General features: G+C 35.1%; 2 protein-coding genes across 3 annotated transcripts in view; one reads left to right on the top strand and one right to left on the bottom strand.

Moving 5' to 3' along the window:
• tbxas1 (thromboxane A synthase 1 (platelet)) overlaps positions 1-4587 on the top strand; it is a 145770-nt gene extending 141183 nt beyond the window's left edge. The window contains exons 15-16 of the mRNA XM_056478439.1: positions 1800-1962; positions 3602-4587. Of these exons, the coding sequence (XP_056334414.1) occupies positions 1800-1962; positions 3602-3697 (259 nt within the window). The 3' untranslated portion in view covers positions 3698-4587. The remainder of the gene's footprint in view (positions 1-1799; positions 1963-3601) is intronic.
• A 5615-nt stretch (positions 4588-10202) lies between these two features.
• parp12a (poly (ADP-ribose) polymerase family, member 12a) lies at positions 10203-24462 on the bottom strand. 2 transcript variants are annotated; one of them, XM_056478830.1, is made up of 12 exons: positions 24045-24462; positions 22890-23025; positions 21939-22203; positions 21695-21808; positions 19095-19227; positions 16426-16609; positions 14556-14676; positions 13586-13682; positions 13416-13500; positions 12305-12435; positions 11303-11454; positions 10203-11206 (listed from the first exon to the last, which is right to left on the bottom strand). In XM_056478830.1, exons 1-12 carry the CDS (start codon positions 24356-24358, stop codon positions 10944-10946), a joined length of 1995 nt encoding a protein of 664 aa, XP_056334805.1. In that variant the 5' UTR covers positions 24359-24462; the 3' UTR covers positions 10203-10943. The 2 variants fall into 2 exon arrangements, with proteins under 2 accessions (XP_056334805.1, XP_056334804.1); XM_056478829.1 differs by having other exon boundaries at positions 13416-13503.
• Between the last annotated feature and the right edge of the window lie 208 nt (positions 24463-24670).

Genomic DNA, 24670 nt, shown 5'->3' on the forward strand with positions numbered 1-24670 from the left:
ACATATTTTAGTAGAATGTTGGGGGAAAGCAGCAATTGAGTTCATTGTAGGAAACAAAATATATTATGGAGGTCACTACTAGGGCTGTTTTTCTCAGCATTCCTCAGTATATGTTCCTTTGTGTTAAATAGAAGAAAGAAACAGGTGAAGGATGATTAAAGTATGAGTAAAACATTTAGTTAATCTTCTGAAAACCGGTTTGAAGTTGAGTCATTTTCATGCAAAGAATTCTGTTTTTTTTTTTATCTTGACAAAACCAATACCTTTGGTTTTTGTGATGATAGTATGATTGATATATATATATATATATATATATATATATATATATATATATATATATATATACATATATATATACATATATATATACATATATATATATATATATATATATATATATATATATATATATATATATATATATATATATATATATATATATATGTCAAAGGAATGGCTAAATCGAATCAATCTTATATCTGTATTTGTTTTTATAAATTACAATCATTTATTCAAATTATGTATTTTGACCTTAGTGTTAAAAAGAAGGTGGAAATTAAGTGAAAATTAATCTTATTAAGCAAGAATGCATTACATTTACAGATAAAGACAGCAGATATATTAATAATGTGACAAAAGATGTCTATAGATCATTTTCACATTTCCGGGTTTCTCAGCAGCAGAAGTCGTCATAGTTGAGATAACTTAGAGCGCAGTGAATGGGAGACTACAACAAATTATTTTTGACAATCTTATTTGCTAAATAACAGAAAAACTCCACGATGGTGTTATAAAGACTTTCTGAAAAAGGTAAAAAAAAATTGTGTGATACTGATGATGGCAGCCAGAGGAGAGAATAACATCACATTTACTGTCCTGTCCCTTAGAAGCTGCAATAGAAACACCTCGCACAAGCGGTAATTCGTTTTTTTGTAATTTAAAGCAAAGATGATATAATACATACATAAATACAAATAAATGTTCATACTTAAAAAAAATAATAATAATATTGTATATAGATATATCTATATATATATATATATATATATAGATATAGATATATCTATATATATATCTATATCTATAGATATATCTATATATATATCTATATCTATAGATATATCTATTTTATATATATATATATATATATATATATATATATATATATATATATATATATATATATATATATATATATATATATATATATATATATATATATATATAAAACTTTCAAGGATTTAAAATGCAGATGACCATTAAACGCATCATAACAGGCTGGTGAAAAGGGTTCATTTCCAAATAATTAGATAATGCTGAAAAATCACAATAAAGCTAACAATGATTAAAAAAAAATTACTAAAATTAAAATTAATTTTAAAATTTTTATAAAAATCAAAATCACATTAATAAGTAAGCAAGCAAGTAGATTAGTTTCATTTATAAAGGATCCTAAGACAGTGAAGACTGGACGTAACGACTTCTGAAAATTTAGCTTTGACATCACAGGAATAAATTACATTTTAAATATAGATTCATACTGTATATAAAACAGTTACACTCTGAAATATTTCTACAACTTGGAATAATTGTTGATTTTGATCAATTATATGCAGTCTTAAATTTTGTAACTTAAATTTTCAAACAAGAAAACAACTTTTGAAGACTAGTGCACATCTAACAGAATATCTTGTGATTATTTCAGATTCACTCTTGTTATTCAGTAGATATCTTTCAATGCGCTCTGCACTCTCTTCATTTTGTTTGCGTTCCTTTCCTGTGTTGTGTATTTGTCTCAGGTTCACTCCAGAAGCCAAGGCCAGGCGTCACCCGTTTGTGTATCTGCCATTTGGAGCGGGGCCACGCAGCTGTGTGGGCATGAGACTGGCTCAGCTGGAGATTAAAGTGGCTCTGGTTCACATATTCAAGAGGTTTAACGTTGTGGCCTGCGAGGATACTGAGGTTTGTTATCGTTTGTCTGGAAAAGGGAAGATTATGTTTTCCACAATCTGGAGTTTACAGTTACAGCAGAGATCAAAATGAGAGAGAACCTAAATATCAAGGTCACTGTTTGGTCTGTGTTCTCTAACGGGAGTAAAAACAGTATAGTTCAAGAGCGACGTATATTATGATGCAAAAAAAACAACACTGATCAAAATTAGAGAACACTTTCAGATCCTCACAGTTATTGGTGCACTGTAAAAAAAAATGCTGGGTTCCACAGTCAATTTGTGTTGGGACAACATGAAGGAATTAAGTTAACTTAGTCAAGTGTAAGTGGATTAAACATAAAACAATGAAGGTGTCTCTCAAAAAACTCAAGAATTGTGTTATTTTAGCTAATTTTAAATAAGCAGTTTGAACAAACAACAAACGTTTATTTGAGCGTGTTAAAGTCTGTGTGAAATTAAAATGTTCAATGTTTGTTTCACATTGTTATTCTTTAGGTGAACAATTAATCCAAGTTAATCCAGTGAAAAAAATGTTTGTTTTGGTAATCTTAAATCAAAATCTGACCATTTGCTTGTGAGTTTATATTGGCGGTTTTGACGTGAACCACAATGATGCGTGAGGCCAGCAAACACGAGGTATAGCTTTCAGTTATGATGAACGCAGCTTCCAATATTAGATTTTATCTATAGATAAAGGTCTATGGCTTTGCATTCAATGACTTTATCTTGCTGGAGTTTATAACCGTTTTACTTTACTTCAGGGCGCATTAATTCTGCTCTGTAGGTCTATTGGAGACATTTACAAATATTCCTAGCAAATCTAATAAATGTTGGAGACAAACTCGTTACATAAATGCACTAAATAGCACTTCAGCAGCATTTATTTGAGGGCGTGCAAGAAGTTTTGTGCACAATCAGAGGAAATCAGAGATTCACATGCTCATATTACATGAATGCGATCTCGACTTGTAATACTGCGCTCACGTTATTTGTCAATTTAATAATGCCATAAGTAGTTGGTAGATCTTTATTCAGAATGCAGACCTCTACTTTCCAGTTTTTAATTTTTCAAATTCCTGAAGCGATTTTTTGAAGTACACACACACACACGCACGCACGCACGCACGCACACACACACATACAAATAAAAATCCCAAATGTAAATTGTGATTTAACAATTATTAACTATTAATAATTAATTTTGTGATAATTGTGAATTACATTTCCATCAAGTTGTTAAAGTGTCTGACTGTAGCATTGGTAACCTAGCAACCAACAGTAAACAAGGCAAGCATTATGGGGACTGCTGTAGGTAAATGATTCGGGACTTGTGGAGCTGTGCATCAATGAATTTGCTCTTCAGTGTTTGGACTCTCAGCAGTGAATATTAAACCACACTGAACTGAAACTGAACTGAACTGAACTGAAACTGTTTTCTAACCTTTTTCGGAAAAGTCCAAAATCACCTCAAGTGAATGTAAATGTTTTTTGCAAATTAAGGGACTTTTATTCAGTACATGTTGATTCCATCACTCCTTTCTCATGCGACACTTCAAAAAAATATGCATTAACACAGGGTGATGGAAACCCAGTTACTGACTTTGCAAGTTGTGGAGCCTTAATAAAGTGATTTTTCATTTGTCACACAGATTCCTCTGGAGGTAAAGTCTCACACCACCCTCGGGCCCAAGAATGGTGTTATGGTCAAAATCACAGAGAGGGACAATTTGGAAGACGCGTCCTGATAAGAGTTTCAGTTGTTGGAAGGTTCCTCTAAGTTCAAATGATGTAGAACTGATCGCACTTATATTCTGGAATCATCAGACTAAATCTAATCTAAATCTGTGCTGCTCATTTGACTGAAAACTGATTCAACATTAACTGTGAATAGAAAATGTATAACCTCAGATCAGCAACATGTATACTGTATATATAAGTCATTTTTGGAAAATTGAGATTTGTACTTGAATCAAAAAACGTTTCAAGATCTATTTGAAAATCTTATTTGAATTACTATAGGAAATACAACATTACTACAAAATTAATACATCATGATATTTTCTCAATATTCTAATGATTTTTTGCAAAAAGAGAGGTCATTTTGACTCATACAATGCCTTGCATATAAATAATGATTATAAATTAAAAACCACTCAGAGATGATTACCTAAAAATATGACAAATATGTAAATACATTCTGTACAATCAAATGGAAGATGATCAGTTTTGATTGATACACTGTATAATATTTCATAAGAAGTTCATTCTGTTTGCAAATAAATGATTTGCAACCTGCCTTAATGCCTGCGGGACTGATTTATTCATGCTTCGTTTATGTTGATTATGCTGTTATTTGATGTACATTATTCTGGAGCTCCAGCGCTGTACTGGATTCATGCTATTATTGAGTTTAGCAAGAACAATATGATTAATTTCTTAACTTTGATAATATATTCCACTAATTTGAAATGACTAAATAACAGTTTGATATATTAATCATGTATTTATCTTCACTTACACCATTTAATTGATTCATATCCAATATCTTAAGCTAGAATAAATGCTATGATTAATAAACAGAGCGTTGAGAAGTGTGCCTAAGAGAAGCACAACTCTTTGAAAGTGTCTTTTAAACAAAACCAACATCTTGGCCTGAAAATCTTTAATTCTTGCAACTAATTAATGATCACAAGACCAGTTTTCCGATATTTCACTTCTCAGTTTCACCAGCAGGGGTCATTAAGACGAACTGTTATGAACCTGCTTCTTGTCTGCGAATGATTTCCTCGTAAATGTCCTACTTCCTCTTCACTACATTACTTACAGTAGTTGGCGGTAGAGACTTTTGTTTGCATTGTAATTAAAAATCAAAGTTGGGTTGGTAGGTCTCAGAGATTCCAGCTGTATAAAATAAATGTATAAAAGAATAACAATTAATCTAAACAACAGCAGGGCTGTAGCCAGGGGGGTTGGGTGGTTCAAAAGACCTACCCTTCACTGACAAAAGTCCAAAATTTGTCCCAAACATGAGTTCATTTTTCCTATTTTGACAGCTATGCCATCATAAGCTAAAATAACCCATCAAAAAGTTTTTAAGACCGAGCGTAATTCTCTGCTGGCTGCCACTTTGGTGTGGCTTTAACTAATCAGTTTTTACCGATGAGATTTTTCATGAGTCCAACATCTAGATGCTAGAAAACTCATAGTCTGGCGTAAGTGAGGTCATCTTTCGCCATTGTATTGTTTTTAAATAGAGAAATCATTTTTGCAAGTAACTTATTCCAAATTTTTGACCTTATTCTTGAAAATGATCAAAAATAAGGTGTAAAGCACCAAAAGCTGACCATATTAAAAATAATTTTAATACTATTTTGACTATTGTTGTTATCCATGAGTTTTCAAATGTATTTTTTTTTTACAAGAGAGGCCATTTTAAAGCTCTACATTATTATTATTTTTTTTTTACAATTGATCAAAATCTGACTGAGGAAAGTTGAGTGTGCTGGCCAGTTTGTTATTTATAATTTGCCTTATATTCACCTTTTATTTGTATAGCGCTTTTACAATGTAGATTGAGTATGTGTATTGTGTTCTTATATATGACAATAGGGTCATTTTTAATTTAAAACGGATTCATATATATTTTTATATTCTAATGATATATGATGTAATGCATTTGTATTTTAAAAATAAGTATTTATCATTTTTCTTTATTCTAAATCTTCAGTAATTATTTTTGATACATCAAAAAGTGTGGTTATGATGACCATCTGACAAGCTAATTCAGCTAAAAATAGTACTTAAAATGTATTTAAATCTCATAATTAAATGGAAAATGAGGTGTATAATTGCAAAAAGGTCCACTTATAGAGAAAAAACAACCATCCCTTTCACCAGGCTGGCTACAGGCCTGATAAATATAACAAATGGTGTACAGTTGAAGTCAGAATTATTAGCCCCTTCAACCCCCCCCCCCCCCCCCCCCCTTTCCTCTTGAATTTTTTTATCTTTTTAAAATATTTTCTAAATTATGTTTAACAGAGCAAGGAAATTTTCACTGTATGTCTGGTAATATTTTTTCTTCTCGAGAAAGTCATATTTGTTTTTTTTCAGCTCGAATAAAAGCAGTTTAAAATATTTTATGAATCAAAATTATTAGCCCATTTAACTATATATTTTTTCGATAGTCTACAGAACAAACCATCGTTATACAATAACTTGCCTAATTACCCTAACCTGCCTAGTTAACCTTATTAACATAGTTAAGCCGTTAAATGTCACTTTAAGCTGTATAGAAGTATCTTGAAAAATATCTAGTCAAATATTATTTACTGTCATCATTACAAAGATAAAATAATCAGTTATTAGAAATGAGTTATTAAAACTATTATGTTTAGAAATGTGTTGAAAAAATCTTAATTCCGTTAAACAGAAATTAGGGATAAAATAAACGGGGGCTAATAATTCAGAGGGGCTAATAATTCTGACTTCAACTGTATACACCAATAATATTCAAAAGATATTGAACTAATAATTATAATGCTATAGAATAGTTTTGCTTAAACCTTTATCAATGACGTTGCATGTATTTTGACATTTTAAGCTGCAATTTAGTTAAGTTTAAGCGATAGCTCACCCAGAAATGACAATTCTGTCATCATTTCCTCACCCCACACCTTTTAAACCTTTCTGACTTTCTTTCTTCTGTTAAACATAAAATAACAATAAAGTTATATAGAAAAATGCTGGAAACATGCAACCATTGACTTGTATAGTATTTGTTTTTTTTTACTATGGAAGTAAATGGTTACAGGTTTTAGCTGTCTTCAAAATATCTTCTCTAGTGTTTAACGGAAGAAAGAAACTCAAAGGTTTAGAATCACCTGAGGCTGTGTAAATAGTGGACGCATTTTCAGTTTTAAGTGGATCTCTTTAAATGCTTCTTAGTTGTCCTAGTTAATTGTCTGACTTTGTTTTTATAGCCAGGCTGTAATTTGCATATCAGCTTGTTCCCAAGAATGCAGTGGGAGGAAACTGCGAGCAAAAGTTCAAAGTCAAATACTGTCTGTGAGACTGTGAGTTAAAGGGCTGGTAATTAAAGGTGTAGATCACTCAAGAAGTGTGTTTTTGCACAATAGAAGAGGCTTGTATGACTTCTAAAACCATACTCTAGGGCTATTCCACTTAAATCGATCACTTTAACGCGGAGCTGCATGAGCATCACTGTTGCTAGGAACTTAGTTATAGCAACTATCTACCAGGCCAGTTCCAAGTAAACTCATTTCACCTTGAACCTGGATGCATTCGCACTGTCCACAGGAATTTGTGAGTGACATAAATTGTCTGACAGCTACTGTACATCAAACACATCAACAACTGAAGTATTGAAAAGAGGACGCTGTGATTTTATTGTGTCTTGTATTTCTGTAGATAAAGTAATGCAATTGAAATAGCAAATCACCTATGACAACTACATGTCATTGCCCCTAAGAAAGACAACAACAGTGTTGTAACAGTTTAAAATACTTGCCCAATCAGCACACACTTGAATCACTGTTGTACCTACTGTATATTGCTAGATTAGACTCTAAAGTAGGAACAAATTACTGTAGTTCCCCCAAATGGCGATCTTAGAACTAAACGTGTTAGCAGTTCCTGCAATGCAAACACACAGAAACTGTTCTGCTAATAGCTTTTGGAACTCTGAAAAATGTCCTAAAAGTGTACAGTGTGAAAGATGCAGTCTTAGTATGTTTAGGGCTTTTCACACTGCTTTTCATCATCTTGAGTTACTGTCATTCTAAACATAACTTCTAACCCCCAGGTTAAGGAAAGTATTGCACTTGTGATTTAAAAGTGGAAATAAAACACTTGCAGTGTTAACACTGATGTTCGATACCACAGATTTCCTCTCCGAAGCGGAGCAAAATTCATGTCTTTGTGCAAATACACATTATGCGTCTAATAAATGTAAAAAAAAAAAAGTGTATTTCAAATCACAGCTTCAAAACTCTATTTGATTTACTTTTAAACTTGGAAGTATATTGAGGTAGCGGTCTCATTAACAATATAGCTGAGCAAAGAAAACAACAGAAAAAAGAAAAAGAGGAACCAATCATATAAAAAAAATAGTTTCAAGCCAAAAAAAAGAAAATATTAGTCTAAAAATAATAAACAAATCATCAAACGGCAAAACATTTCAATCCGCATTTTGGCTATTCATGGAGTTTAAAGAGCTCCACACGCGACATAGTTTACACTCTCGCTTTGCTATTGTTGTGACTGCGTGTGTGTGACAGACGAGTTGCACTTTGCCACTGGCAGAAGAAGTTCCCACTAACCGCATATTATTTAGATTTCAATAGTTTAGTTAATTTTCACTGTGTTACAGTTAATAATATTAATTACCTCAAATTACTGAAGTATCAAAAGTATCGATGTTTTTATTTGAGAATTGGTCTTAGAGCATAAAAATCCGGTATCGCAGGTATCGGTATAGGGTATATGCACAGCTAGTGTTTCTTCCCATACCCATATGGGTACTTCTGCATACTTCTGCATATACCCCATGTCAGTATCAATCCATACATCGGTTCTAGACATGCAATGTGAAATGCAATAGAATGTTATAATTTTCTTTAGCATATTTGAGCCTATTGTGTACCTTAAAGGGCCATGAAACCCCCCTCTTTCGGTTCAAGTCTACCTCAGAATTTTTTCCAAAAATGCTCCGAGATGGTCATGGAGCTCTGCAGGCAGAGGGAGGAGTGGGCGTGGCCAGCGGAGCAGGGGAAAAAGAGGGGAGCGAACAAATGTTGTCAGTTGGCTCACAAAATGTTACAGTTTACAAAGTTAAAATGCAAAGAAATAAAAAGTTATTTAATGTCCTGCTACATTTGTTATTCATGATTTCATATACACACAACCACAATTTGTTAAATCATTATAATGATAACCATGTTTATATAAACGCTATAAATGAGGAGGACTTCTCTCCTCCTCAATCCATGGGTCTGAATGCAGACACAGCAGGTCTCTTGCTCTATTTTAACCATTAGCCCTGTCGGTAATCTGGAGGATTTTAAACATAGGTGAACACGGCAGCATGGATTATATACGATGTGTCTGAATGGTAACGAACTCAACTGATTAAAAGACAAAAGTCTGCCATTCTCCAATTCTCCTACAGCTCTCCTGACAAAAATGCTGGCTGCAAACCAGCAGCTTCGCTGTATCGGCCCTGACAAAAATCGCAGGGAAAACATGCAACAAACCCCTTGGATCATGGAAATAAACACTGTCGCCACTGGCTTGCATGGTTCGGGATCTATAGAGCTGCGCATCGTTGGATTTGCTCTTCAGTGTTTGGACTCTCAGTAGTGATTATTAAACCACACTGAACTGAGCTAAACTGAACTGAACTTAAACACTACAAACTGAACTACACTGTTCCAATTTACTATGACCTTTTATGTGAAGCTGCTTTGACACAATCTACATTGTATAAGTGCTATACAAATAAAGGTGAATTGAATACGACCCGTTCCGTGCGCTGACGCGGTCTCACCCAGTCCTTGGGTCTCTGAGCTTGGCAGGTCTGGCTTGCTTTCAGAAAGCATGTGCTCTCATAAATAATTAAGCAGCAGGGTCTTCTCATATGATAAGAAAACTCCGCTATGAATAATAATGAGAAACCGACGCATCATCACTCCACTAGCAGATTCGCACTACCTCACAGATTTTGATCCCGCCCCAAAAATTATTTTAAACCTGGAAACTGAAATTAGCTGACAAAAGCTCAGAATTATCCAGTTTTACCCACAATTAAAGATAACAGGTGCTATTGTTGTCTTAACTGATGCTCAACACACTCAAATCTGTTAAAATTTCAAAAAAGTACTGCAGGGTGTCTTGAACCTTTAAAATTGTGCAGTGATATTCTTTGGACAGTCAAGGAAACGGTTAATTTGAGATTTTCAGGCATTTCAATTCATTTTGGAGTTGAAGAAAAGCAGGAGCACTTCATTCTTACATTTATTATCCATCAGGAATATTCAGGAAACCCATATATTGGATGTAGGCAATATATAATATACAGATATGCAACTTTAGAGCCTGCATGTAAACGTGTTATTCATCTGATAAGTGATAGCAATATGTGCAAATAGTTGTTAAATCCAGGTTTTAGGATTCTGTGTGTGTGTGTGTGTGTGTGTGTGTGCCAACTTCTTACTGTAAATAACTCAATAATTGAACAGAACAGAATCAGTACTTTAATTCCATCCCCATCATTAAACATGAAATACATCATAATCTAAATAGAACGGTTATGAGTAATGCGGAGTGAATATTCAATTGACTAAACCAGTGTTTCTTAACCACATTTCTGGAAGACCACTACCACTGTATATTTTGGATGTCTCCTTTGTCACACTCATTACAGGTCTTTTAGTCTCTGATAATGAGCTAAACAAGGTGTGTTTAAATCTGAATTAGGTGGGTTTGAATCTGAATCAGGTGTGTTTGGTTAAGGAGATGTGGAAAACGTGCAGAGCTGGTGGTTCTCCAGCAACGTGGATGAGAAACACTGAACTAAACCATTTAGTTCTCACGTTTTTATAATCTAGTGCAACCAAAAACTGTGTGTTGGTTGAAAGCAACTGGTTAAACTCTTTTTTCTCTCAGCACAAAAGTCAATATGGAAAACGACACATAATAAATCACAATAAAATTTGGATATTTAGTATTTACCAATTTGCCATTTCTATCACACAGAGAGGATTGAATGGAGACCAAAATTTAATAAATTTACTCACTATCTACTATGTAATATCCCATATGCATTCACTAAAAAAGAAGCTTAAATGCCCTAAAGTTGTAGATTTTGGTTATGTTTAGCGATGTTACAGAAGGATTTTGAGAAATAAGTATATCTGCTTAGAATGTTTGAGTGCGTCAAATACATCCAAACATAATTTGACACAGCACAAATCAGGAGTATTCAATGATGTACTCAGGATAGATCTGAAATTTCTCAAACACAACAAAAATGGCCGGGTTAGCCTCATTGTCGACACAGCTGTCGTAAAATCTCGCATTGTGGCAGTGTGGTTTTTGTGGTGGACGAACCAAACTACTGTTACCCCTAATGAAGTCTCCGACCAGCACCAGCGCCATGAACATCTTCTTGGTCTTTCCATTCCTGGATCTGGCGTATTTGTCCGAGTATGAAGCATCTCTGGCAAAATAGCTGCCTGTTGAACATGATCGTTTGTATATTTAGAAATGACTCTTTTTATTGTAATTGTCATGGTAAAAAGCTGCTGTAGATGAAGCAAATGAGTAAATACCTTTCCCATAAAGTGTCCCGTTACTTCCACAAATCCTCCAATCAAAGTTTTGATCACAAATGGCGTCCATGTGAGATTCATCTGTACCATGGAAAAGGTATCGCTGGTCCACTACACTTCCTCCACTCTTCAAGTTCATTTGCTCTTTTTGCCTAAGAAAAAAAAATCATGGTAAATGTGATAAGAATAATAAACAGTGTACCATATAAAAAAGGATTATTTTTTTTTGCTTGAGATATACAGTATATTTAAATTAGGGCTGTCAATTTAATGTGATCATGGAATTCATTAGTTACGGTACTTTAAATGCAATTAACACACAACACATGTGACAAATGTAGATAAATTATGTAACAATCACAGGGTAATGACAGGGAAACAGCCCTAAAACTTAAGATACTGAGGTAAACATACCCGTGTATGAGGTTTGGGCTCATTTGTATACAGTAGGATACAGTTATTTCAGCGAGTTCAGTCTCACACAAGGGCTATTTTTGACCTGAACATCACAAGTGTAAATATGATATTGATTTTTACTATTTAAGTAAACAGTATGATTGTATTCTGTTGTGTATATATATATATATAATATTGGCTGATTTAGCACAGATCTGCCATGATTATAAAATGATTATAAAAGTAGAGCAGAACTGATTCTGATCAGCATACATGTTTCCTTTCTGAATTAATCTGTGTTTTGAACAAATTAGCATGAAGAACTGTTTACTCAATTGCGGAGTCATTTAAAAGATTCAAACGAATAAAGGATTCAATGACTCTCTCATTAAACATTTAGAAACATCTACTGGCAGTTTTAGTTTCTTATTTACAGGGTTTTTAACCTTTTTCCAAAGTCAAATCTAAGCACTTTTTTCAAGCTTTCCAGGTGCACTTTCAAACTTTACAAGTGTGGCAAATTACATTTTTACATACATACATACATACATACATACATACAGTTATTTGATATGTTTTTCCAGTGAAATACAGAAAGAAACGAACCACTCAAAGACTTTCCAGAGAGAAGGATTCTGCACTCTGTCAATACGGTGAATGACACTTCCAGGCAGCGTTCTATTAAACATTGAGCTCACTCTCACGTACTCCTTGCAAGTTTTTTTCAGTGAAACAATCTGAGGAGATTATAAATTAGATTAGTGAAATGTCATCAGTATTTTAAAGAATAAAAAGAAGTTGTAATTTACTCAATCAGATAACTTTAAATAATAATAATAAATACAGAGAAACTGCTGCTTTTCAGCAACTGTAAAACACAGTAGTTAGCTGGGTTAGATAAAGTAATATACAAAATAAGTAGTAGCATTAGAAGTAGGGCTGCAGAGTGTATCGAAAATTATTGTTATCGCAATAATAGTATATTCAATACCTATAAATCGCAGAGCGAACTGAGCTAATTTTATGTGCCAAGCATTAGTGTGCTGCATGCATAGGTTGTTTATCAAAATCTGACCAATCAGATGGGGCCTTTACTATTTTCATCCCCATATCTTCAGTAGGTTCTGTTAGGTGGACCTTAAGCTAAAAAAAATAAATACTGATGCCAGGAGACAAATCAGAATTTCTGCCGAGGTTTTCAGTCATTTGTGCTGTTTCAAAGTCTAAAGGGTTTTTTAATTTAACTTTTTTAGTTTTTTATTTAATTAGCTCAGAAAAAAAATATCTATTACCATTTATTTAGTATTATAATTACAGAAATAGTTGACAGTATTGACCTTATTCTTCAATGCAGAAGTGCACTCATTTTTGTAATTGTTTTAGAACTTCTGATTTAGTGTTGCCTATGGGAGAAATGACTAGAAATAATAAATGTCAGAAAACGGTCAAACTACTTTCTCTACAAACAAGTGTGTCCATGACTATACAGACAAAGCAGAATAATATAATAAGAAAATATCAGTTTGCAACCTCACGCAGCATAATGAGTTGTTTTTAAACATCTAAAAATGAATGGAAGTGAAAGAGATTTAAATGGCTATGCCTGCTTATACGCAAAAAAGAAGGTGCATTGCACAACCTAATTAGTAGTACTAATCTATAACCTTAAGTACAATGATTCCCTAGCTACTTGACCAGGCCGCACTGGACTATGTACCTTGTAGGTGCCGCTATCAGGAGCTCCTTTGTCCCAATAAGAAGGAACATCTGCAGAAGAAGATGCTGAGCTTTCTGAAGAATCACTTCTAATTAAAACACCATACATTAAAGTGAACAACAGGTCAAATGTGTGTGCATGTAATGGACAAATGGCACAGGATATCTTACCCCTTGATTTTACTCTTGACATCTTGATCAGACACAAAACGTGGTCTCCTTCTAACATCTCTCTCAGTTTTGTACTTCAGATTTTGTTGGCACATCTCTGAAAATAAATGATGCCAAACTTTACTCCCTTTAAAAAGATCATTTCACCGTTGGATCAATTAGCTTGCATGATTAGTTTAGTCTCATTTATATTGTATACTAACTTAATCCTATAGGAAAACACATATGTTTTTTTATTTTTACATTTTAACAATTTAATGGCAATTAAATCCCCCCCCCCCCCAAAATGCTAGATAAATAAATAAATAAATAAATAAATAAATAAATAAATAAATAAATAAATAAATAAAGTCCCACCTCTTAACATAAGACATGACCATTTTTTATTGGGAATCATTCAGTCATTCATTTTCTTTTTCAGCTTGGTCCCTTTATTTATCTGGGGTTGCCACAGTGGAAAGATTTGCCAATTTATCCAGAATATGTTTCATGCAGCGGATGCCCTTCCAGCTGCAACCCATTTCTGGGAAACATCCATACACACATTCACACACATACACTATGGACAATTTAGCCTACCCAATTCACCTGTACCACATGTCTTTGGACTGTGGGAGAAACCAGAGCATCCGGAGGAAACCCACGCGAACACGGGGAGAACATGCAAACTCCACACAGAAATGCCAACTGACCCGGCCGAGGCTTAAACCAGGCTTCTTGCTGTGAGGCGACAGTGCTACCCACTGCACCACTGTGCAGCCTTTTTAATGGGAATTTACCCTTGATATTTTGTTTCTAATTTATAAGGTACTATTAATAGATCTATAACAGTGTTCATTAATATATTCAATTAGCTTTTAATTGTGTAAATATTTTTATCTAAATGTGAAAGCAACATTTCTAACATTTGATACAAATTTTCTTTTACAACATTTTATTATAGCTTTATACTACTAATGTTTTCAAATACCTTTAAATTTGAGCACATACTGATGGTTCTCTGACGTGAAAGAGACTTCCTTTTCACTGTCCGCCAGGTAGAGTTTCTCCAGGTCTTCTGAAGTGACCGACGCCATGAGTTTTGCATCCTCCTAGAAGATTCAAAATACTGCAGTGAAATGAACTGATTATTTGTATGGCATAGTGACACACACATCTGCTGACACACACATCATTTAAAGGTTCAAGACACCTTGGAGTACCTTTTTTTTATTTTAACAGATTTGTGTGTGTTGAGCATCAATTAAGACAATGTTTGCACCTTTCAGCTTTAAATGTGGAGAAAACTGGATAATTTTGAGCTTTTGTCAGCTAATTTCAGCTTCCAAATAATTTTTGGGGCGGGATCAAAAATGGTGACGTAGTGCGAATCTGCTAGTGGAGTGATGACACGCCGGTTTCTCATTATTATTCATAGTGGAGTTTTCTTATCCTATGAGAGGACCCTGCTTCTTAATTATTCATGAGAGCACGTGCTTTCTGAAGGCAAGCCAGACCTGCCAAGCTCTGAGACCCAAAGACTGGGTGAGACTGCGTCTGCACAGCACGGGTTATATGTGTTTGTTTAATTGATCCATGAGGTTTGTTGCATGTGACGCTGTCCGGGCCAATACAGCAAAGCTGTTGGTTAGCAGCAAGCATTTTTGTCAGGAGAGCTGTATGAGAATGGCTGACTTTGTTTTTACTATTCAGACACATCGCCTATATCCCTGCTGCTGTGTTCGCCATATGTTTAAAATCCTCCGGAATACCTGCAGGACTAATGTATGAAATAAACAGGAAAAAGAGACCTGTAGCACCTCTATCTATGGTGTCTGCATTCAGACCCGGGGATTGAGGAGGAGAGTCCTCCTCATTTATAGTGTTTATATAAACATGGTTATCATTATAATGATATAAAAAAATTGTGGTTGTGTGTATATGAAATTATGAATGACAAATGTAGCAGGACATTAAATTACTTACAGATTTTTTTTTTTTTGCATTTTAACTTTGCAAACTATAAAATCATGGGTCTCATCACGGTTTGTGTCTCATTTTGTGAGCCAACTGACAATAGTTGCTCGCTCCCCTCTTTTTCCCTTGCTCTGCTGGCCACGCCCGCTCCTCCCTCTGCTCGCATTGCTCCATGCCTATCTCAGAACATTTTTGAACAAATTCTAAGGCAGGCTTGAACTAAAAGAGGGGGGTTTCATTGCCCTTTAAATAAACATTGCAGATGATTTTTCAAGTTTTGACAGAAACTTGATAGAAAGATTCTCCTATTTAAAACTTGACTCTTCTATAGTTACATTGTGTGCAACAAAAATGAAAATCGCTTTTTTCTAAGCCGATATGTCTAGGAAATATACTCTCATTCTGGCATAATAATCAAGGAGTTTTGCTTTCATACCACAATGATATTAAGCAGCACTGTTACTTAGTTACCTACAGTAGCTAAGTGCTATATTCAGGCACTGTGTAATTCCACTGCACCTGCTGCGGCTACATTATGGCAGCAAAGTTCCTTGATGATTATGAGAGTATGATTCCTAGCCAAACTTACCTAGAAAATACAACTTTTTATTTTCCGTCTGTCTTAAAACATGATGTAACTGCAGAAGAGTCAAGCTTTAAATATGAAAATGATCAAAACTGAAATGTGTGAGCGAAATGCTAACGGTCTAATCCGATTCCATTTTCTAAGCTACGCTAAGCTACGCTTCTCTCGCCAGACCTGGAGATTGGATGAATGGATTCAGAAATGGTAAAAACAATTAATTAACTCTAGGTGACTTGTAAAATGAGCCTATTTTTTATAAAAAAAAAGGGGGAGTGTTCCTTTAAAATGCATCACTGACCCCTTTGCCATACTCCGTCCAGCCTCCCTTGTCATTCCTCCAGAACCAGATCCATTCAGTGGTGAGAATGAAGTGTGGTGGTTTAGTAACAGAAGATGCTGTGGACAGACGACGGACATCTGATACTCCACATGTCATTGACATGAAGTCCACCACCATGTGCCCCGTGCTGCTATCGGTAATGCTGCAATATGAGGAAAGCAAAAGATGGGAAAATAGTGCTAACAATTTACCTCACATATAGACACTATACTTGCTTAATAATGCAAATGTATACTGTGCTTGCTTGGTAATGTATGTATACTGTAAATTAGACAACCATTGTAAAACAATGAATACTCACAGGTCCTAGAAATAACCATATTGTTTATATGTGACCCTAGACCACAAAACCAGTCATCAAATTAAAAATTATCTAGTAAACTGAATAAAGAAGCTTTTCATTGATGTATGGTATGTTAGAACACGGCAATATAGCTACAACTATTTGAGAATCTGAAATCTGAGGCCACAAAAATTGGCTTTAATGTTGCCTTTAAAGTTCTTATTAAGTTCTTAGTTTTACATTGAGGAATTTATTGATTTAATAATTGCTCAATTACTGATGATCGCATTACTTTCAGTTGTGTGCTTATTTGGATGACCTCATTATTATTCTTTGTTTTTTATGTTATTTTATTTTATATCATTACCTTATTATCATCCTTTATACAGTTGAAGCCCCCCTGTTTATTTTTCCCCAATTTCTGTTTAACGGAATTAAGATTTTTTCATCACATTTATAAACATAATAGTTTTAATAACTCATTTCTAATAACTGATTTCTTTTATCTTTGTCATGATGACAGCAAATAATATTTAACTAGATATTTTTCAAGACACTTCTATACAGCTTAGAGTGACATTTAAAGGCTTAACTAGGTTAATTAGGTTAACTAGGCAGGATAGGGTAATTAGGCAAGTTATTGTATAACGACGGTTTGTTCTGTAGACTGTCGAAAAATATTTAGCTTAAAGGGGCTAATAATTTTGACCTTAAAATGGTTTTTAAAAAATTAAAAACTGCTTTTATTCTAGCTAAAAATAAAACAAATAAGACTTTTTTCCGGAAGAAAAAATATACTATAAATATACATAACTGAAAATTTCCTTGCTCTGTTAAATACAATTTGGGAAATATCTAAAAAAGAAAAATTATTTCAAAGAGGGGATAATATTAATGGACACTGTTATAATTCTTTAATCGTAAATTATAGTTTAGAAACAAAACCTTTACAAGACATTAGTAGCAAATTCTCATTAAAAAAAAATTCAATGGTCATGTCTCATGTTAAAGAGTTGGATCTATCTATCTATCTATCTATCTATCTATCTATCTATCTATCTATCTATCTATCTATCTATCTATCTATCTATCTATCTATCTATCTATCTATCTATCTATCTATCCATCCATCCCTGGAAGAACTTAAGGCCGGCTCACACTTTTTTTTATAACCTTGACCAATTGTAGCGTGTCAGACCGCACGAACATGGCTCCCATGTCACACTGTAAGATCTCAGCTGTCAAAGTCAGACTGATCTAGCAACAACCTTCTAAAATGATTCCTTACAGCAAACGTAAACAACCTGTAGCGGCAATTTTGCACACAGCACACTTCAATAATAAAATGCGGTCATTTGAATTGTCGCATGGATTGCGTCATCAGATTCTGTGCTCTCATTGGTTCTTGGATTGACGCTCATCGCAGCTGTTGTCACACTGCAGGAAAGTGTCTGAAATCTTCTGGCACTGCCAGAACTTCATCAGAGGAAAAATCTGATAGCAATGGGCATTAAGCAGCTGTCTGTGAACATGTCAAACCAAAGATCACCGATTTTAGCCTAGGACAGGGGTCACCAATCTCAGTCCTGGAGGGCCGGTGTCCCTGCAGGGTTTAGCTCCAGCTTGCCTCAACACACCTGGCTTGGTGTTTCAAGTATACCTAGTAAGACCTTGATGAGCTCATTCAGGTGTGTTTGATTAGGGTTGGAGCTAAAATCTGAAGGACACCGGCCCTCCAGGAACAAGTTTGGTGACCACTGGCCTAGGACTTCAGGAATCTTTTAGGATTTCATAAACTTGTCTCAGATGACAAAACCACGGCTGAAATCTCACAGTGTGACCAGGGCTTAAGATCCTATTAATGGAGAAGCTAATGAAGGTGTGCTAACATGTACATTTATTGGGTGGAATGTTAAGAAATAGAAGTGTATTTAAACTGTGTGCCGGCCTTCACTCATCAGACCTTCGGCCGATTGTCTCTATTGTTGTTTTGCTTGCTGTGACAATAAATGCTTCTGCCTAGCAACTTTGAAGACTTTAGACTGTTATTTTTTTTGAAGACTTAGAAAAGATTTTTGCACTTCAAAACAATTTTCCACAAAAACCACTAATCAAACATGATTTTGTGATATATTTACAGTAGGAAAAGTAAAAAATGTCTTCACAGAACATGAGCTTTACTTAATATTTGAGTGATTTTTGGCATAAAAGTAAAATAAAAACACTTGACACATTCAATGCTTTTTTCCTATTGCCAAAAATATATGTGTGCAACATAAGACTGCTTTTGTGGTCCAGGGTCACATACCCTATATCATAATCACGGAGAATGCATTGTTTATACCACAAAACATTAGCAGGACTGCAGTATGCCTTCTCAATCTCCTCTTCATTTGGCAAGTCACTCCATGTAGTTCCATCTTTCTGTGAGATCTGCCATTTGTAAGGTAGATTGTGGTGAACACGGGCACACTTGTCTAAAGGAACACAAATGATGGGATGTCAAACAATCAAACATTTCTTGCATAAAGCGGGACATATTAATGACATATTTAAATACACATCAGTGTCGTGCCTCTCTTCTGTATTGTGTGGTTAAAAAAAGTGCATGTGTCAACAACTAAAGAGTAATGAGCATAAACAAACAACACATCTACTGACTGTGATTTGATTGCGCTGGGATGAAACACTGCAGTTTTAATGGCTTTCAGCCGGAAATGTTTGTATTGTGTGTTAAATAGAATTTGGAAAGTGAGGGTGAAATAATACTGTGATTTCAATAAAAATTCATTCTTTAACACATTAACACAGCCAAAACGCTTACAAAAACTCAAATTAAATAAAAACACACATAGATACATATATACATATACTCACCGGCCAATTTATTACTTTATCACTGGGCTGGTCCGAGTATTTCAGAAACTGTTGATCGATTCAACCATCTCTAGTGTTTACTAGAGAATGGTCCGAAAAACAGAAAATATCCAGTGAGCGGCAGATCTGTGGCGCTAATGCTTTGTTGATGCCAGCGGTCAGAGGAGAATGGCCAGACTGATTTGAGCTGATAGAAAGGCAACAGTAACTCAAATAACCACTCATTACAACTGAGGTATGCAGAAGAGCATCTCTGAACACACAACATGTCCAATCTTAAGGCGGATGGGCTACAGCAGCAGAAGACCACACCGGGTGCCAATCCTGTCTGCAAAGAACAGGAAACTGATGCTACAATTTGGATAGGCTCACCAAAATTGGACAACAGAAGACTGGAAAAACGTTGCCTGGTCTGATGAGTCTCGATTTCTGCTGCGACATTCAGATGGTAGGGTCAGAATTTGGCGTCAACAACATGAAAGCATGGATCCATCCTGCCTTGTTTCAATGCTTCAGGCTGGTGGTGTAATGGTGTGGGGGATATTTTTGGCACACTTTGGGACCATTAGTACCTATTGAGCATCGTGTCAACGCCACAGCCTACCTGAGTATTGTTGCCGACCATGTTCATCCCTTTATGATCACAGAGTACCCATCTTCTGATGGCTACCTCCAGCAGGATAACGCGCCATGTCATAAAGCACGAATCATCTCAGACTGGTTTCTTGAACATGACAATGAGTTCACTGTGCTCAAATGGCCTCCACAGTCACCAGAACTCAATCCAATAAAGCACCTTTGGGATGTGGTGGAATTGGAGATTTGCATCATGGATGTGCAGCTGACAAATCTGCAACAACTGCGTGATGCCATCATGTCAATAGGGACCAAAACTGTGAGGAATATTTCCAGTACCTTGTTGAATCTATGCCATGAAGGATTAAGGCAGTTCTCAATGCAAAAGGAGTCCAACCCAGTACTAGTAAGGTGCACCTAATAAAGTGGCCGGTGAGTGTATATATTTTTTTTATAAAACTTCTAAGACTTTAGGTTAGGTAGATGTAAGTTGTAGTAATTTACAATTATAAACAAGATCAAAAATGCTTATAAAAAGTGGATATACCAACAACTAAAGAGCACACCGACAGTGATTAAATTTAAAGTAATACACATAAGTCTTTGGCTGCTGTTTATTTTGCATGTTAGTCACAATGGATACCAAGCACAAAGCCAGAGTATTGCTATGGTGTCAATCCTCCCAATTTCAGGAACGGAAGAAACTCATTTTAGGAGATTTACTTACATATTTAAAGAAATCACTCTTTAAATTTTACAATGTATATGTGGCACTTAGTTTTTTGCTATTTCCAACCTTTCAAACCTATTAAAGATGCAACAGTGTTTACATATTACTTTTAAGAGTTCACACTTATCTTATGATTGATTATAAACTGTGTTTGGCATGCTGTCCCGGGAGAAAGCCCTGAGCTCAAAAGATCCCTGAGCCCAGGGCTCTCTCTCGTTTGCAGGGCGAAAGGGGAGATTGAGCTCAGGTAGATCTCGAGAACTTCTCCACTTATTTGTGGCTAATGATGAATTGCTTTATGAGGGGAAATACTGTTGACTAGGAACTTGACTATGGTGTCAATTTGGTTTAGTCAAATTATTTATGATGCATGTCTTTGGACTATGGTTATTTATAGTGACTTAGGAATCGTCTGATTGGAGAATCATGCATAAGCTAATGCGGGTCCAGTGTTGGTCAATCATAAGCATGTGATCCTCTCGAAATTAGTCAATAAATAAATTTCACTTAAAGGTGCATATAAAAACCAACAACTGTGTTTATATTTGTGCATTAACTTATAGCATCAAAATTATAATTGTAATGATAATGTGTTGTGTAGTTTACAGTAGGCTGAAAAAACCACGTACAACATATGCTAATTTAATTGAATGTAATGGTGGATTTTTGATGCTTTTAACTTTTATGCTGCGTGAATATTGTAGAATGTTATATTCGACTGAAAATACACACATAGATGATTGCCTATTCATTTATATCACCTTTAAAACTGCATCCAGTGCGTATGAAAAAGAGGCAGATTTCATTGTGGTCCGCTTCACTGACAGAGTTACCAGACTTGTGTCTGGTGCGTCCTTTCACTGCAGGTACAGCCACTGTCCAGATAAAAAAAAACAATAGAATGAGACATGGAGGAAAATAATGAACAAATAGAGCTGTTATTTTGATCCGATCATAATAATGTGTGCAATAAGCAAACCGAATCAATGGCTTTATTTTATTCACCTGTTTCTTTCCTCTTGAAAGCTGCAGAAGCAATCAATAACCTGTTCTTGTAAAGCTTGAGGAGTCTGCGCATGTTCTCCACACTGAGCCCACGGGCACTCAGGATTTTCAGAGCATTCGCATCGAATTTGTGGGCTCTTTTGCAAGCCGCTCCGAACTTACAGTCTTCCTGCAGGAAGTGCTGGCAGAGGTGCAGGTTGGTACAGGACGTCTTATATTTACAACTGCCAAAATCACCGTTCCCTTTGTTGTAGTGAAAGCACACCTACACGCATAAACAGATTTGTGGCATATTATCAGGTGGGCAATGTGCAAATTACAGGGGGGTTTGGGGGGTTGGGTGTCAGACCCCCTCTAATTACAAGATGTATGGGGGCAGGGGCGTAGTGGACATTTTAAAAGTAGGGGGGACAGCTGTATGAAATTCAAAAGCTAACATTCCTTATCACCTGTTTCTAAATGGTCTGTCTCTAAAATTGAGAAAGACGTATCCCCCCGGTTGCTACGCCCCTGGGGGGGTCTGCCCTTTAATAGTTGAGAAATAGCTTGCTTTGAACTGTATCTTAAATAATATTCATAATTAAAACAATAGATAATTTAAATATACATTTGACCACCCCTGTAATGGTCCGTACCATTGTGAATACATGTTTGTGCCAAAAAACAGCAAATCTAGAGCATCAACAACATATAACAAATGTCATTGAGAACCATTTAATATCCCTCAAAAGAGACTGATTAATAAATTAGATGTAATTGAATTAAATCTATAAATTTGGTTTACTGAGGCATATTACCACCCATCCCCCCCCCCCCCCCCCAATCGTCAATGTATAATTCGCACCCTGCGTGTAGGTGAAATGTTAATCTTTATACATTGCAAGTAAGTTTCAAAATGCTGTTGTTCACAGTCTGCTTTGACTTTAGCAAATCTGTTTAACAGATATTTACCTCTGGAAGTAAAGAAGTGTCATTTTGAAGCAGAAGCTGTAACAACTCTTCACTCGTAAGCTCAAGGAGATCATTTTTCTTCAGGAGGTCAGAATTATGTGCGGATTTCAAGTCATGAGAATTCTTGCATTTTCCCCTAAAAAGACAAATATGGAGAATTTAAATGAATTACTGTGCATGAGAGAGAATGTACGTTCTACCATAAACATCATATATAAATGAACCTGTCAAACATGACAAAGAAAAAGTAATACTATGATACATTTGATTTTACAGAAGACACCCACTAAAATGTAATTCTGAGTTTTGAAGTTTTAGATACAAAAATAATCTTGTCTATAATAAAACAAGCATGGTTTGATGGCATATTAAAATTGTTTATGTATGTAGAAATCATATTAACTGCAAGTAAAGTGTATATTTCAATGTTTAAACTTTCCATTTAAACTGAAAGTTAAAAGGTAACACTTTATTTTGATGGTTTATTTGAATATTAGACTGTCTGCCTAATATCTGCTGATACTGCTCCTTCAACAGACATTTAACTATACTATAAGAAACTTTGCAAGTACGCCAACTAACCCTAACCCCACCCTAACAGTCTACTTATAATCTAATGAGAATTAGTTGGCATATAGATGCAATGTAACTTAAATTCAATATCAAAATAAAGTGTAACCAGTTCAAACACGAGTTAAATAATGTTAGATCGTCTGCCATTGTGTTCATTGAATATATGCCATTAAATAATTATTGCTCTAAAAATTGCTGCCACTATTTTTAGATGAAAATCTATTTTAAAACCATTGTTACAGTGAATGACATGCAAATCGTCATGTAAATCTAATCGAGGTAAAATGTAGGCTAGCTATTATTTTTGCATGTAAAGGAACAATGTAAAGCTGTTATTATTTTGGGTCTTTAAAATACCCCTTTTAACACAATTACAATACTAGACTAGTAAACCTAGTTACACTAGTAGCCTATCAGTGGAAATCTACTAGTTGTTACTGGATTAATTGCAACCAAATAAACAAGGCCTACCACAAACCTTACCACAAGCGACGAAAAGAACTTACAATATCTCGTCTCTAATTAAATTTTAATGTCAATTTCCCAAATTACTTTTAATAACGAGTCTCAAAATGTACTTACTCAAATCTGCAGCTCCCGCACACAAAGTACCTGCACAGGTGTAGGTCTTCACACCCGGAACATTTGTCGTGTTTACACACTCGCAGTGAGGTTTTGGCCAGGATTAGGCTGTCGGCAGCTGGTATGGAGCTTCTGGGATTCGGGTTTTCATCATTATGAACTATAACAAATTTCTGGTTATCATCGAGCACCTGAGACAAAACCTGATCCGCCACCGTGAAACTCTTCCGCAGATTAATCTCCACTTTACCATAATCCGAGCTGCCTTCTTGTTTGCAAACGAAGTTATATATGTGTCTAGAAACGATATACATTTTCGTAGATGCCGTCAACGACAGTGAGTGGATTTCACTGTTTCTTGGGTTTGGTCGATGGTTTGAGGCATTTAAAAGGAAACGAAAGCGAAACCGATGCTAGTCTTTGGCGCCCTCTCCTGACAGTCGGATAGTTTATTTATTTAGCCGACTCACTGTTGACATTTTTATTGCAATAACAGACAATTGCATTGAAAATACAGAAGAATAAGTATAATACAACAAGGCAAATATTACTTTTTGCAGAATGACAAGAGAATGACAAATTTTAAATTAGTATTACAATTGTATGACAAAGAGAAGTGAGAAAGA

The sequence above is a fragment of the Danio aesculapii genome, chromosome 18 (genome assembly GCF_903798145.1).
Source record: "Danio aesculapii chromosome 18, fDanAes4.1, whole genome shotgun sequence".
Taxonomy (NCBI): Eukaryota; Metazoa; Chordata; class Actinopteri; order Cypriniformes; family Danionidae; genus Danio; species Danio aesculapii.

Excerpts from the sequence above, each read along its gene's own strand:
- parp12a (XM_056478829.1), bottom strand. The coding sequence starts at position 24,358 with ATGTATATCGTTTCTAGACACATATATAACTTCGTTTGCAAACAAGAA. Across the intron at positions 16,610-19,094 it reads AGTCCTGCTAATGTTTTGTG|CATTACCGATAGCAGCACGG; the intron begins GTATAAACAATG and ends CTCATATTGCAG. Across the intron at positions 11,455-12,304 it reads CTCTGGAAAGTCTTTGAGTG|GCAAAAAGAGCAAATGAACT; the intron begins GTTCGTTTCTTT and ends TTTTTTTCTTAG.